This window comes from Sinocyclocheilus anshuiensis, unplaced genomic scaffold (genome assembly GCF_001515605.1).
Source record: "Sinocyclocheilus anshuiensis isolate Anshui unplaced genomic scaffold, SAMN03320099.WGS_v1.1 scaffold524, whole genome shotgun sequence".
Taxonomy (NCBI): Eukaryota; Metazoa; Chordata; class Actinopteri; order Cypriniformes; family Cyprinidae; genus Sinocyclocheilus; species Sinocyclocheilus anshuiensis.
Window position 1 is genome coordinate 689,586 of NW_015555703.1, and position 15,814 is coordinate 705,399.

At 35.5% G+C, this 15,814-nt stretch overlaps 1 protein-coding gene and 1 pseudogene across 1 annotated transcript; one reads left to right on the forward strand and one right to left on the reverse strand.

The window, feature by feature from the left end:
* Window positions 1-1,055: 1,055 nt before the first annotated feature.
* On the reverse strand, window positions 1,056-9,344 carry LOC107671759 (UAP56-interacting factor-like). Its single transcript, XM_016464711.1, has 9 exons — window positions 9,142-9,344; window positions 8,598-8,729; window positions 8,164-8,363; window positions 7,928-8,049; window positions 6,706-6,778; window positions 3,842-3,897; window positions 3,528-3,602; window positions 3,110-3,236; window positions 1,056-1,649 (listed from the first exon to the last, which is right to left on the reverse strand). The coding sequence occupies exons 1-9, from the start codon at window positions 9,212-9,214 to the stop codon at window positions 1,548-1,550; spliced, it is 960 nt and encodes a 319-aa protein (XP_016320197.1). The 5' UTR covers window positions 9,215-9,344; the 3' UTR covers window positions 1,056-1,547.
* Window positions 9,345-9,534: 190 nt separating this feature from the next.
* LOC107671647 (deoxyribodipyrimidine photo-lyase-like) overlaps window positions 9,535-15,814 on the forward strand; it is a 14,410-nt pseudogene continuing 8,130 nt past the window's right edge.

A 15,814-nucleotide genomic window follows, 5' to 3' on the forward strand; every position in this document is an offset into this window, starting at 1 on the left:
TGGAACGACATGAGGGTGAGTAATTAATGACAGAATTTTCATTTTTGGGTTAACTAACCCTTTAAGACCGGCTCTTACAAAAAATACATTTAACAATATTTAGTGATTTTATATTTGGAATTCTATACACATTTTTCCTCCACCCCATTTAGTGTCAAAAACTAAATTTAGATGCAAACGAGCAATATTTCACCTCTATTACACTATTTAATTGTATTGTAGTTGTATTTTCCCCACTAAATAGACTTTTCAACTAAATGGAGATGAACCACTATTATAGATGAACTATTACATGGGGAAGTCGTGGCCTAATGGTTAGAGTCGGACTCGTAACCCAAAGGCATACTTGGCCACGTCACTCACTTACTACAAATAGTTTTAAATGTTGCAATGAATTTATGCATTAAGTACAAAAAACAAAATTGTTTTAAGATTGGCTGTTAAAAAGAACGCATTTAAAAGCATCATATTATATATATATATATATATATATATATATACAGTGGGTACGGAAAGTATTCAGACCCCCTGGCCAGATCTGTGCCTTGCCAGAATTTTGTCTCTGAGCTCTTCAGGCAGTTCCTTTGACCTCATGATTCTCATTTGCTCTGACATGCACTGTGAGCTGTAAGGTCTTATATAGACAGGTGTGTGGCTTTCCTAATCAAGTCCAATCAGTATAATCAAACACAGCTGGACTCAAATGAAGGTGTAGAACCATCTCAAGGATGATCAGAAGAAATGGACAGCACCTGAGTTAAATATATGAGTGTCACAGCAAAGGGTCTGAATACTTAGGACCATGTGATATTTCAGTTTTTCTTTTTTAATAAATCTGCAAAAATGTCAACAATTCTGTGTTTTTCTGTCAATATGGGGTGCTGTGTGTACATTAATGAGGAAAAAAAATTAACTTAAATGATTTTAGCAAATGGCTGCAATATAACAAAGAGTGAAAAATTTAAGGGGGTCTGAATACTTTCCGTACCCACTGTATATATATAATTTGTTATAAATATTGGCCGCTAAAAGATGTATAAAAAATTAGACATTTGTTGCACAATACGTTGTTTTTTAATTGAAATATTATAAAACGTCTTTTTTGCTCTACAAAAAGAATGTTCTGTTTCATACAACCGTTTCATGAAAAACAAAGTCTATCCAGAAATGTTTCAACTCATTTAGCTGCAACTGCTTTAGGCATATATAAAAAACAGGACGCCATCACATATCAAGGGCGGCTCAGGAGACGACACAACGTAACTGAAATTCAGGGACAACAGGTAATGCTTGCTTTGTGAGGACAGAATGGCAGCTTTTTAGAAAAAGAACCTAAAAAACAGAAAATCAGTCACTTCCCTAACGTCTCCTCTTCCAGGAAACCAGCATATCCACGTTCTGAGGAAGTCTCCTCCATTAGGGCTAATCGATTTGAGTCAGGAACAGTGTTAGTTCAGCTCAGGTCCCTGTTTGCCTGTTCTGTCCTGTAGGACTGTTGTTGTGATCAGGGACAGAGGGACACGTGACCAGTGTCTCAGAGTTCAGCTCTAGGCCACAGTGACGAATCGGCCTCCTTTGCTGCTCTGCTGTGCTACTGCCACACGTTGGTCCTTCAGGATGCGGAACCGCTCGTTGAGGGTCATGCCGGTCTGATGTAGAAAAGAACAACAATGAAGATGGCCATCGGGTTTATCACAACTGATGTAAAAGTGTTTCTAGTGGCTGATCTGGAACAGATTGCTTTTTCTTCAAGCAGGAAAGCAAAACACAGGTTAAAGTTCAATACTTGGTGAAATAGTTCATATTTTAAGCATTTTGAGTTGATGTAAATGTAGTCAATGATTCGAACTAGAGAACCGGATCAGTCTTATTCAACATTGAATCAGTCAGGTCTGTTTTGTAGATTCAAACAAATTGATAAAAGTGATTGAGATCAACTGTCAATCAAATCAGACATTGTTGCATGAAAACGTAAGGTATTTTATTTAGTGATGCACTGGTATTTCGGCAACCAAAAATTCAGTATAAAAAGAATTTTCGGTTTTAGCCAAAAAAAAAAAAATAAAGTACTAATATATATATATATATATATAGATATGATTTTTATAATGACACTGTGGCATTTAATTAGCATTTCTCCAATGGCTCGCTTTGTTTCAGCATTTATTTTGTGCTTAATTTCATAATTAATTAAATTGAAAACAGTTGTGCTGCTTCATATTTTTGTGGAAAGCATGATACACTTTTTCAGGATTCTTTGATGAATAGAAAGCTCAAAAGAACAACTTTTATTTGAAACAGAAAACTTTTGTAACATTATAAATGTCTTTACCGTCTCATTTGATCAATTTAATGCATCCTTGCTGAATAAAAATGTTAACCTTTTTTTTCTTCTTTTTTTTTTACTCTAACGCCAATAATAAATAGTGTATCATGGTTTTCACACAAATATGAAGTAGCACAGCTGTTTTCAACATTGATAATTATCATAAATGTTTGGATCATGTGACACTGAAGACTGGAGTAATGCTGCTGAAAATTCAGCTTTGCATCACAGAAATAAATTACATTTTAAAATATATTCCAATAGAAAATAGTGATTTTAAATAGTAACAATATTTCACAATATTACTGTTTGTAATGCAGCCTTGATAAGACACTCCTATCAAAAACATAAAAAATTGTGATTAGGGTGTTGATTATTAAATAATTTGACTAATAGACTATTAAATAAACTTAGTTTTTGGTTATGGTTTTTGGCTAAATTAAATCTTTAATTTTGGTTCCTGTGTTCTGGTAAAAAAAAAAAAAAATGCATTACTGAATTATGCAAAAAAAAAAAACATTACTGCAGGTTAATTTAAGATATAACTATTTTACAGTGTACTTGTTACACATTACATGTACTTCCTATAGTAATAACAAATTATGCAACTAACCATAAACAAACCCTTATCCTAACCATATAGTAAGTACATGTAGTTATTTACTCAGTACTTAAACGTGTAATTACACTGTAATAAGGACACCATAACATAGTGAATCCTAATTTAATATAAACACTATATTTCATTGACTCAAGGATAAATAGAATTGTGATTTGTCCTACCTGCTTGCCAACACTGTTGATATCAAACTGCAGGGCGACACCTTTAGGAGGCTTCCTCTCCGGCTCCTCTTGAGCAGGTGAGGAGCGTGCTGGAGTCTCGGGGTGCAGGGACCAGGACTGAGCAGGCCTGTACGGGGCAAAAGAAAACCCCATTAGGTCTGTGTTCCCAAACTCACATTCACAACATGCTAGAAAGAGTCTCAAAGGTCAAACTAAAATAACAAGACAGAAACAAATGAATGTGAAAAATGCTTTCAAAATATGTGGAGCTTGTTAGAGAGAATCTTATCTGAACATCTTTAAAAGAATCATTTAAAACACAAAAACAAACAAACAATTACAAATTAAAATATCTGAATGGCAACCATTGTATGCATTATGAAATTATGCATCTGGCTTTAATGAAGCGTAATCATACTCGGGCTGTGTTCTAGCTGTGGGGTTGTCTATTGACACAGTGAGGATGCCACTGTTGTTTGTAGGAGTGCGCCACCTGGTGGAAAAGAGGAGAGAAATTCGGAACAGTAACAAACTTACAGTACATCTACACTACTGCTCAAATGTATGGCATACAGAAGACTTAATGCATTCTTGCTGAATAAAAGTAATTCATTAATTTTTTTAAAATCTTTATGATCCCAAACTTTTGAATGGTAGTGTAGTAATTTAACTCAAATATCATTTAAAAATAAAAATAAAAAAATAAAAATTTGAAGAATGGGGTTTACTTACAAGCGAGTTCTCTGTGTGGGCTGAGCAGAGCTTGTCTTCTGAACTTGTGCATGAACCTATTTGAAAAAAAACCCAAAAACTTGAAGTTATTGAAAACCATTCCTGCTTTATTCTTAACTACCATTTGACGAGACCTTGATTCAGTGCGTTTATTCAGTGAAGGATATGTCAGATTATTTTTGAAATAGCTGAATTAAACTGGGTTTCATTCTTTTTTGTGCGATTCATTAAAAGAACTGGCTCACAAGAGTAGTGCACTAACCAGTAACAGATTTCTGACATGCAAATTCTAGGGATAAAACATGCAAGGCTCACAAAATCGCTAGCCCGACGAAAATGTATCACCGCCCTGCCCGACGGGCTATTTTAAATACAGGGTTCTCGCTGGTCCTTAAGTCTTCAATTTAGTTGTATCAAATTTAAGGCCTTAAAAAGCCTTAAATGGTATAAGAAAAGTCTTAATTATAATTTCAAGAGGTCTTAAATTTGGGGACGGAAAGACGAGAATCGTCATATGGTATGACTAATGGTAAGACTGAACTTCAAAAGGCTGATTTCATCATGAGTGCTGCACGTTTTCAAAGTCAAAACATGGCGCAAGTGTTTTTATGTGAATGAATCGAAGAAAAGTTTTGATGTCATTTTCATTTCATCTTTCCTATAAGGCCTAATAAAGCAGTGTTTATGAGCGCAGTGCTGCTTTGTGTACAGCCATTACCAGGAAACCCCTATATTCGAGAAGGGTCCGTCTGCATCCCGCAGTACTACAAACCACGCCCCTCCAAGTTACGCCTACTACTACAAGTTACGAGTCCTGCATAGAAACAAGCGTGGATGTTATTGACTAAAACAGTAAATTCTTTTGTTTTATGTATGAAATGTTTGCAAGGCTACTTGTATTACTTTCAAATTGCGAAATTTATGAAGTGTGAAATAACAGCTAGTAGTAAAACATAAAATAAATATAATCAAATTGATACAGACATATGGTAATTATGCCCCTTACGTCGGCTCCGATGGCCTCGTGGGCGTCCCAAGTTCGAGTCCCGGCTAGTGGACCTTTCCCGATCCCACCCCCCTCTCTCTCTCACCCACTTCGCTTCCTGTCGACCTACTGTCCTATCTAAATAAAAGATAGGAAATAAATCTTAAAAAAAAAAAAAGATTATGCCCCTTACATAAAATTAATTTACTGTCGAGTTTCATAATTCAAATACTTTTAGAAACTGAGGAAAAGACACAGGATGACTTACGGTGTCTGGTGAGCTATGTAATACAATCTGTATGCCTCATCGCTAGGTGGCGATAGTGAAGCGTAAAAAGCGAGGAAAGTGAAGCAGAAGAAGAACGGTACGACATCAGCGATTCCCTAATTGGCTGTGTCGCTGTAGGGGGTGTAACCTGTAGTAGTAGGCGTAACTTGGAGGGGCATGGTTTGAACTACTGTGGGATGCAATCGGATACACTTGCTATATTCTGCTGCTCCAAAAGCGCCATCTACTGACAGAGAATTCATTTGCACCTTCAATAAGCCTTTCTGCTGTGTGTTCAGACCAATGCGAAAATCGACCCATGTTTTTATGCAGCAAACACGCAGAGTTGTAAATGTGAAAGCAAATGTGCCTTCTAAAAATCTAAACAATTAAGACAAGTATGATCTATGTTTACATGTTTAAATTAATATGATAATCTATTATATTGATTTAAATGTGACATTTATCATTTTATAAGACTTTGTGTTTTTGTGAAAACCTGTTTCTGAACTGTAAATCATGTCATTTTATGGTTTAATACAGGGGAGTCAAACTCAATTGCTGGAGGGCCGGAGTCCTGCAGAGTTTAGATTTAACCCTAATTAAACACACCTGGGGGTTGTTTCATAAAAGACGCTAAGAAAAGCAGGGATTAAATTACAACATCTGACTTGAAATAACCTAACAAATCAATCGGGGCTAAAGCGGTTCCATAAACAACTATTTTAAGTTCACACAATCTCATTAATTTGATCCAGGTTCAACGAGTCAAGAACATTTGATGTGCATGCTTATAAGCAGTCGATCATGGATCAAATCGATCCACCATGGCAAACGGCAAATATATTTGTGCTGTTTAATGCATTTGAGATGCGTTTTCCTCAGTGCATAACTGACATGTGACAGTTATATTCTTCATCTGTAAATGTTAAAAAGTCATGCAAATATATCCATGTTGCTGTCAGGAGTGGGCGAGGCTTACGCGAGTGAACGCATGTGCACTAAACAGACGGAGCGCAGTAGAAAAGGAGCGCAATAATTCTGAGTAAAGTACACATTTTGCTAAAACATTTGTTGTTGGACACTGTGACATGTACAATTTTAAACCTACATATATAAGTGTATTCTTACGATAGCAGTAACTAAATCAAATGTAAGCTAGCTAATACAGCCCTACTAGCTCAAATGAGTTAATATTCCTCTTATCAGTTAAAATATAGTCTGTTTTCTATTATTTATTTTCATTTTTAATTTAATGATTTTAACTTTTTTGTTGTTTTTAATGCTTTAAAGAGCAATTTTATATTGTAATGTTTAAATGTTCTACTAATAACCATAAAGTACAGCTGTCATAAAACCAGAGCGAAAGGCTGCATGGCTAAAAACTGCTGATCAAATGAATGCGCATGTGGCAACAATGTTAACATTTTTTCATATATCTAAAAAAAAAAAAGTCATTAAATCTTGGACACAATATATTAAATACAGTCAGTTGTAGCCTATATTTTTATTAATTTGATTGATTTAAGTTGCATTTTCTGTAAAATTTCATTTTTTCATGCTAACAGCTTCTGTGCTTCACACATCTGTGTGTGAACTCTAGCTTCTTACTTTGAGTCCTCTTCTGGAGAGAAAGGTGGCCTGACGTGCTTCTCTCTGTGTTTGCTGAGCAGTCGGAGCATTCCTGTAGAGAACAGATGAACAACAAAAGGCAAACATTTTCACAGAGACAACTTCAAAAAATAAAAACAAACGAATAAATAAAATAAAATGAAGAAATGACGTCATCACGATGTCACCATTTATAATGTTACAAAAGATTTCCATTTCAAATAAATGCTGTTCTTTTTAACTTTCTCTTTATCAAAGAACCCTGAAAAAAATTATCATAGTCTCCACAAAAATATTAAGCTGTACAACTATTTTCAACATTGATAATAATAATAATAATAATAATAAGAAGAAGAAGAAATGTTTGAGCAGCAAATCAGTATATTAGAATGATTTCTGAAGGATAATGTGACACTGAAGACTGGAGTAATGATGCTGAAAATACAGCTTTGCGTCACAGGAATAAATTACATTTTAATATATATTAAAACAATTATTTTAAATTGTAATATTTCAACATTACTCTTTTAATGTTTTCAAGGCTGCCTTTAATTTGAAAATTTAAACTGACTAACCTAAAACCTGAATTGTAGAGTACATCATTTTGAATTTTTGGCAAACTCATGCTTTCACTTGGACTTGAGCTGTGGCTTCTTTTGCACCACGTTTTTCATGTGTACTTTCATAAGGCACTGCACATAGCAACCAATCTCACTTTATCTTAATATTTTAAAAAGTTGTATGTGTGTGTGTATATATATACATATATCGTATTGGCCCGAATATAAGACGACCCTGATTATAAGACAACCCCCCTTTTCCCAGATGTACCTTTTGGAAAAAGGCTTTTTAAAAACCAAATCTTGTTTTTTCTCAGTAAAACACATTTTGTCTTCAATTATTTTCATATTGCATATTTTTCCTATTTTAATTTTTGTTTTGAAAGTATGGTAAAAACTGGTAAAATGTACCAACAATCACATTTAAAAAATATACACTTTTTGATATACCATTCAAAACCAAAAAAAAAGCAGGTAGCCCATCTGAATTAGGACATTTAGGCTATCCATCTAATAGTAGCCTACCAAAATCTTATTAACAGTAGAAGTTAAATCTTACTGTAGTCTTCAAATCTGGGTACTGTCTTACGTTTTAAAATCAAGAAAAAAACATCGTCTTATATTCGGGTCAATACGATAATACAACAAAAAAGCAATCATACCATTTTCTGCGAAGCCGAAAGGGTCTGTAAGAAACTGAGCCCTGAGGTTTCTGAGAGTCCATCTGTCTGTTTGGTCTCCTCTGGATCTGCATCTGTCGTCGCTGGATAAATGGCTGAGATCTCTGAGACAAGTGATAGCACGCATATAAAAAGCTGAATTCGTTCACACGCATGCGACAACAAAATCACCTTTTAAGTATCATAATCGCCCTTCTATGCAAGATTAGTTTCCACACCTGGTTCACAGCTGCACTGTTGGGCATCGGTCGGTTCGGAGCGGGTCTGTTCTGGGCCGGTCGGTTGAGTGGACTGATCCCTTTAAGCAGGGCGGCATTTTTTCTTGCAGCTAAACCAGTGATGACCCCCTGCCCACGACGCCTGGCCACCGTGGGAGGAAGCTTGCGGTTTCGAGTGAAGCTTTTGCTCACAACACCTCCTACAGATGGCCAAAACAAAACCAGTTGCAGAAACTCATCAGACATGGCTGATTTGCATACAATGAAACACTGAATTCATTATAAAACTGTGAATTTATTGTTATATTGTGGCTGTTGGTCAATTTTTTTTGTGTTCTCACAGAAACATCAAATTATTAAAGGGGGAAACATCAACTTTGATGGACTCTGCACAAAATGAACGTGACAAAAAGAAGAAAACGTCACATTCTGACCTCTTTTAGGTGGCATTCCTGCTCTTGGCCCAGTTTTCTTCCCTTGGGTGAAGCGACCTTTCACCGGAAGTCTGTGCTTTGACTTCTGGGCCTGGAATTGATTCTGCTTCTTATTCAGCCGGATAATATCATCTATAAAATAAGAATGCAATAAATCTGGTCCAATTAATCTATACTGGTCACCTCACACAAAGTGATGTGTTGTTCAATTAAACACAAAAAATATCATTAAGCACATCAAACAAAAAACATTTAAGAAAAATGAACTTGAATTCAATAAAACTCCTGAAATGTTCATTGAAAACACGTTAATTAGCATTCTGCTTAAATAAATAATATTCGGGAAATAAGTGATACTCAGGAAACGCAGTAAAGATATCACTTTAAACGCGTTTACCAATCAATAAAATATATACATGTAACGACACAAAGCGATTGCTGCAATGTTTACATCGAATCAAACTATGACAAATAGCATGTAAAATGTCAGAATGCTAATCAGCTAACGTTCAACACATTCGGCTAGTTTTATCTGTGGCGTTACCTAAAGACATGTCAACCTTATCGAGTCCATCTGTACTTCCACCGCCAACCGATTTAAAACTCGATTTGCTCATTTTGCAGTTCGCGCTGTGTTAGAAAGTAAGAAGCAAAGGTCTAACAACTCAAACAAATAAGATAACACTAGCAAACTAGCCAGCTTTCGTTGAGCGCTCACAGCGTCTGCGCATGCGCTCATTTACGCACTTCGCGCTGAGGCTCCTGGGAAATGTAGTTTCAAGAAACGAATTTACTCAGATTTTGCACCAATCGTAAAATTCAGCAATACTTTCGACATATAACAATTACGTCCAGGTTGTTTTCTACGAGCTTGTACATCATATACAGCAGAAGAGCGCTACTCCGTGCCATCAGCGACCCAAACACACTTCTACATTACAGCAGTAGGCCTATGTCTGCAAACAAGCGCAACCTGAAGCGCCAGAGAGAGTCACCGGACAGCGCCGGTGGGAAACAGCCGAAGCTAGCTGGAGGAAGAGCGAGAGAGTCCGGCTGGCTGCTGAAGGAAGTGACGAGCAGCGCAGAGCAGCGCAGGGATGCGAGTGTAACCCCTCTCCCCCGGGTCCTCACCGCCACACCTCGTTCTCGTTTAGTTTAAAAGAAGTATACGAATAGCACACTTGAATAAACGTCTTTTTCGTAAGGGTCAGCCAATGTGTTATTATAGGAAATAATTAGAAACATTTGCTTATATTCTCCTGGGACCCAGGCATAGACTTCTGTCCTCTATAGAGGACATTATATTTTAGTGAATTTCTCTGAGACCCTACATGCCACAGTTTGTACAGAGCACATTCAGAGCTTTTTAGAGATATCAAATGTTTGGAGGTTTGATCATAAACACTCCCTCTCCTTGGTCTTTAAATATGACTGATATTTGACAGAATTATCAAATTTAGCACTCTTAGGGAAATATGCTAAAGTTCTGAAATTATCATTTAAATCGGACTAATTTTCAAATTGTTTGTTGTAAATAAACATCTCAGAAAAACGTTATGGGGTTTCAAATTGGAATTAGTTTTTTTGTTACGAAGCAGGGCATAATTTTCATACATGTCTTCTGTAGAGGACAGCAGGACAAACATCATGTTAATCAGGCATTTTGGGGAGAAACAACAAGTAAATAGGGAAAGAAATTATAGATCAATATTCCTATGAAATATGATATAATCTTATGAAAATGTTGCCAAGTTATTACACCCATTATTACACTTCTTTTTCATTATGGTTTGTCCTAAGAACACATTAATATGCAAATTAGATGCAATGTATAAATGCATTGTATAGAATGGGGATACCAGTTTATGGACATTTTACGCACATATTCCATAAAGTAAAATAGTATATCAAATCATTCTGTTATATCTTTCATAACATAGTTGAGAATCATCTTTGTACAAAGTTTGGCTAAAATAGCCTGAAACCTAAAAACTGTTTGGTGAATAAAAAACCCCAAAAACATTGTTTTTGCTTATGCATGCCTTTTCATTACCTTTTTATTTTTTTAATAACTTTTACCAATTTGATGTAATTCCCAAAACGTTTTTTTTTTTCTGGTTCTCAGGAGGATATAGTTGTTATAGGACAAAACTGTAAAATTACTTTTTAAAAAAAACTTTTTTTATTAATATTTATATATATATTTAAAGTGTCATTAATGTAAAATACTAAATCAACTATTCTACATAAAAATGAATTTTGACAGTTTAGTTGAATGGTTGAATAACATCAGACAAAGCAGAAACACAGTACAAGAGATTCATCTGAAAGGTACATTTATTCCTTGACTTATATACAGGCATATAAATAATATTTTAATTGAACACTATGAATTAAATTGAATGATTTCAATTAATCATCCTATGGGTTTTGATAGGTTTAAAAGTGAAGATGTCTGAAATCTAATTCATGGAAATACTGAATAATAACCCTATTAATTACAATAAGTATTGAATTTAAAAATAATAACACTAGAACACCTTACTGTGCTTTTTGATCAATTGAATGAATCCTTGCTGAATACAAGTATTCATTTCTTTAAAAAAAAAAGTCTTGCTGACAACAGACTTTTGAATGGTAGTGTGCATTGGTGCTGTTTGTGTTCCAGATAACTGGGCTCTGATCTACGCTCAGCAGCTGGCCTTGGCTGAGAAACTTCCTCTTCTTCTGCTTCTGCTTGGCGCCTCGATATTTGGATGCGACCTACAGACAGTACGCCTTTATGCTAAAAGGACTGCGAGAAGTGGCAAAGGTACAGAAATTTTACATCTCGACTTAAATTAGAGACATCATTGTGTCCGTCATGGAGTGTTTGATGTGTCTCCTGCACACAAACAAACCAGCTTTTGCTAATTATTAGTTAGACTGAGCTACAGAATTAGACCAAACCAGTGATTTTGATTGTCTGGGGCTGCACTGCAGGGACATTTAATGTGTGATATTTTAATAAAATGTCTCTTGTTACAGGAATGCAACAGCTTGGATATTAAGTTCCATCTGCTGTCAGGAGAACCTGGACAGAATCTGGCAAGCTTTGTTAAGAAGTGGAAGTTTGGAGCAGTTGTCACTGACTTTAACCCTCTCAGAATCCCTCTCCAGTGGATTGAGACTGTTAAGAAACACCTTCCGGCTGACGTCCCCTTCATTCAGGTGTGTTAGTCATTATTTGTCTGTGCACTTGCTCAGTTCTTCTTGCATGTCATGTCATCACTATTGTAGTGCTCATTTCTGACAGTGTGTATTGATTTGAAACCGTGTTACATTTTCCTGCCGCTCTGAATCAAGGTTGATGCACATAACGTGGTGCCTTGCTGGGAAGCGTCTGAGAATCTGGAATATGGAGCCAGGACTATACGGGGCAAAATCACTAAACTTCTGCCAGAATTCCTCTCGGAGATTCCTCTTGTGAACACTCACCCACACTCCGCTTCTCGTGCAGCAGAGGTTTGATCAAGGATTTTACAGTAGTTGTTTTTTCCCATTATTTATATGGATATCCTATTTTTTCCAACCTGAAGCATGCCCCACATTTATTGTGTAAATCCGATGAAAAATGGCTGCGTTTTCAAATATATTTAAAATGCATGTATTTAATACATTTAACAGGCTTTCCACTGGTCTTAAAAAAGTCTTAAAGGGGCCATATGATGTTATTTTAAAGATCATTATTTTGTGTATTTGGTGTAACAGAATATGTTGAATGCGCACATACTACATTAGATGATGAAATCTAGCAGGTTAGACTAGTGCGCGTGCGCATTTATATTGCATTCTTTCACTGCATGAATCAGTCTATTAAAATGCATTTAGAATTATCACATAATTCAAGATATGGGGCAGAAAACGCAGGTTAAAGTATTTAATGCCCCTCAGAGCTGCATTAAACAGTGTGTAAATGCATCTAAATGACACTTCTAATGCAGCTTCTGTGTTTCCTCTGCATTCCAAAGATCAATTTTGTTGATACTGATTTCATTTGCTTGGTAACAGCCCAAATGCAAGAATTTGACTCAAAAGATGGTGCACACTTTTAGAAAAAAATGGCTTAAAGGTAAAAATGCCCCATAAAACTTGTTGGAAATGATTAATTTCTATCACCGCTGTGAACTGACCACACAGAATATGAAGAATATCAAAAAAATTCAGGAGTCAGCTGTCAGCACAATTAGAATTGCCCTACCCCGCTCATAGGGTATTAATTTTATTTGTGTAGGTCTTAAAAGGGTCTTAAATTTGAGCTTAAAAATCCTGCAGAAACCCTGATTTAAAATACAGAATAAAATAATAAAATGTAATAATAATAATATTTGTTATTTATGGTTAATAATTATTATAATGAATGAAATAGCTATTTATAATAATTGTAACAATAATAACAACAATAAAGATATATATTTTAAATATATATTTTTGTAATATTTGTGACCCTGGAGCACAAAAGCAGTCTCAAGTCGCTGGGGTATATTTGTAGCAATAGCCAAAAATACATTGTATGGGTCAAAATGATCGATTTTTCTTTTATGACAAAAATAATTTGGATATTAAGTAAAGATCATGTTCCATGAATATATTTTGTAAATGTACTACCGTAAATATATCAAAACTTCAGTTTTGATTAGTAATATGCATTGCTAAGAACTTCATTTGAACAACTTTAAAGGCGATTTTCTCAATATTTAGATTTTTTTGCAACCTCAGATTCCAGATTTTCAAATAGTTGTATCTCAGCCAAATATTGTCATAACAAACCATACATCAATGGAAAGCTTGTTTATTCAGCGTTCAGATGATGCATAAATCTCAATTTCGAAAAATTGACACTTACGACTGGTTTTGTGCTCCAGGGTCACATTTGTTATTATTATTATTTAATACTCTTTTTATTTGTTGTATAGTCATATTGAATGTAGGGGGGAAAAACAGGTTTTTCTTCTTTTTTATCCTTAGCTGATCACGACTTGCCTGTTGTAATCTATGAAGTACATTTGCTGTTTGTTTGTTTTTTATTATTATTATTATTGTTTGCATTCTCAAATGCATTATGACTTTAAACCCTGGATCTACATAATGGGATGTTTTCCCATCTTCTTCATTTTGAAATCTCTCTGTCTTTCAGCCAGTAGATTGGGAGGAGGTGCTGTCGTCTCTTGAGGTGGACCGCAGTGTTGGAGAGGTGGACTGGGCTCAGCCTGGCTCCTGTGGTGGCATGGCCATGCTGGAGTCCTTCATTGAGCAACGACTGCGTCTCTTTGCCACTCAGAGGAACAATCCCAACTGTGACGCCCTCAGCCATCTCTCCCCCTGGATCCACACTGGTCAGTTTGCACTCTGGCTAAGTTGGGTTTTTGTTGTTGTTGTTCATGCAATAAAAATAAATGGGGTTCAAAACATCATTGTTGTATTGACAAAAAAAATCTTTTGTGATCTACTAAAGAAAGAAAGTCCTGCAGGTTTAGAACAACATTACACCATCCTTTTTCGTATAGATGTAGTTTAGAGCTCGTAATAGTTGATATGTTTTCTCTTGAAGGTCAGTTGTCTGTTCAGCGTGTCGTGAAGCAGGTCAAACGAGAAAAGAATGCCAGCGAGTCCGTGGCATCTTTTATTGAGGAACTGGTGGTGCGCAGGGAGCTCGCTGACAACTTCTGCTTCTACAACCATAACTATGACAACATTTCAGGTGAGCGCTGTGTCAGTTGCTTTAATCACACACAGGGTTTCTGCAGGTCTTAAAAAGGTTTTAAATTGCAGCAGAAGTCTTGCATTCATTACATTAAATGTATGCACTGCAAAGAATAAATATCAGTAAACATATATCAGTACATAAATATGAATATCAGTATTTTTGTCTAGTTTTCTAGGTCAAATATCTAAATATCCTTAAATTGTAATGCATCCTTATTAAGTAATACATTTACTTGAGATGCAAATTGAAGATTATTAAAGCCTTGTTGTATGAGAAATTGAACAAAATGGAGTTTATGCTAGAAACAAGAACAAGTATCTGTCAAAAGGGTATGAAAACTTGTTTTCCCTTTGAATTAAGTTTGTTTTTTTTCTGACCCCATCAGCCGATTTGTTCATGTTTTAATTGTAAAGACACTTCATTTTGATCGGTTTCTCAGAATACATGACTTATCTTCAGTCATTGCGCTTCTCAATGTATCTTGATTTAAGAATCTTTAGAAATTTGCACTGGAAAATGACAAAAATACAGACGAAGAACATCATGTTTTTGCAGTATGATCAGAAGATACAGTAAAAGTTATTTCCATCTTCTAGTTAAGCTGTTTTTGTTTTTAAAATTATTTAAAAATGAGTGGAGATCTGTATTTTCAAATTGTTGCTAATACATCTAATTTTGTGCTCCCTCACATTTACATTTAGAGAACATATTGATGTATTGTGTTCCCTTCAATTAATTACTTAAATTTTCTTTTACCTGTCTTAAAAGGTCTTAAATTTACCTTCAAAAAACCTGTAGAAACTCTGCACAGTAACAAGATACATTTACAAATGTAACAAATTTGCAAGCTTATTCCAAATAATATGCATTATTTTCTGTGCACAGGTGCATATGATTGGGCGAAGAAGACTTTGCAGGATCACGCTAAGGATCGCAGACAGTACCTTTACACAAAAGAGCAGCTGGAGAATGCCAAGACCCATGACCAGTTGTGGAACGCTGCACAGGTAGCTAAACAAGAGTTTATCTTGAAACACTTTAATTAAAGTGTGTTTTTTTGGTTGTTTCATAGTACGGTTTTTGTCATTTTTGTTTGTCAAAACCACTGCTGTAATGACAAACCTAGTGAATCGACCTGTTCAATGCATTGAAATGTGTTGTAGCGTCAGCTGGTGTTAGAAGGGAAGATGCATGGGTTCCTGCGCATGTACTGGGCAAAGAAGATCCTGGAATGGACTGCATCCCCTGAAGAAGCCCTCTCTATTGCTATATATCTGAATGACCGTTTGTCTTTAGACGGCTGCGATCCCAACGGATACGTGGGTGAGAAACGTAATGTTTTGATTGCTCTAGCAGATCAAATACATTCTTACAATAAATTATTAAAGTAGTAGTATTTAGTAGGCTTTGTAGGTATATTATTAATTTGATTAATTTTTGTTTTTAAACTATATATATGTGTATGTGTATA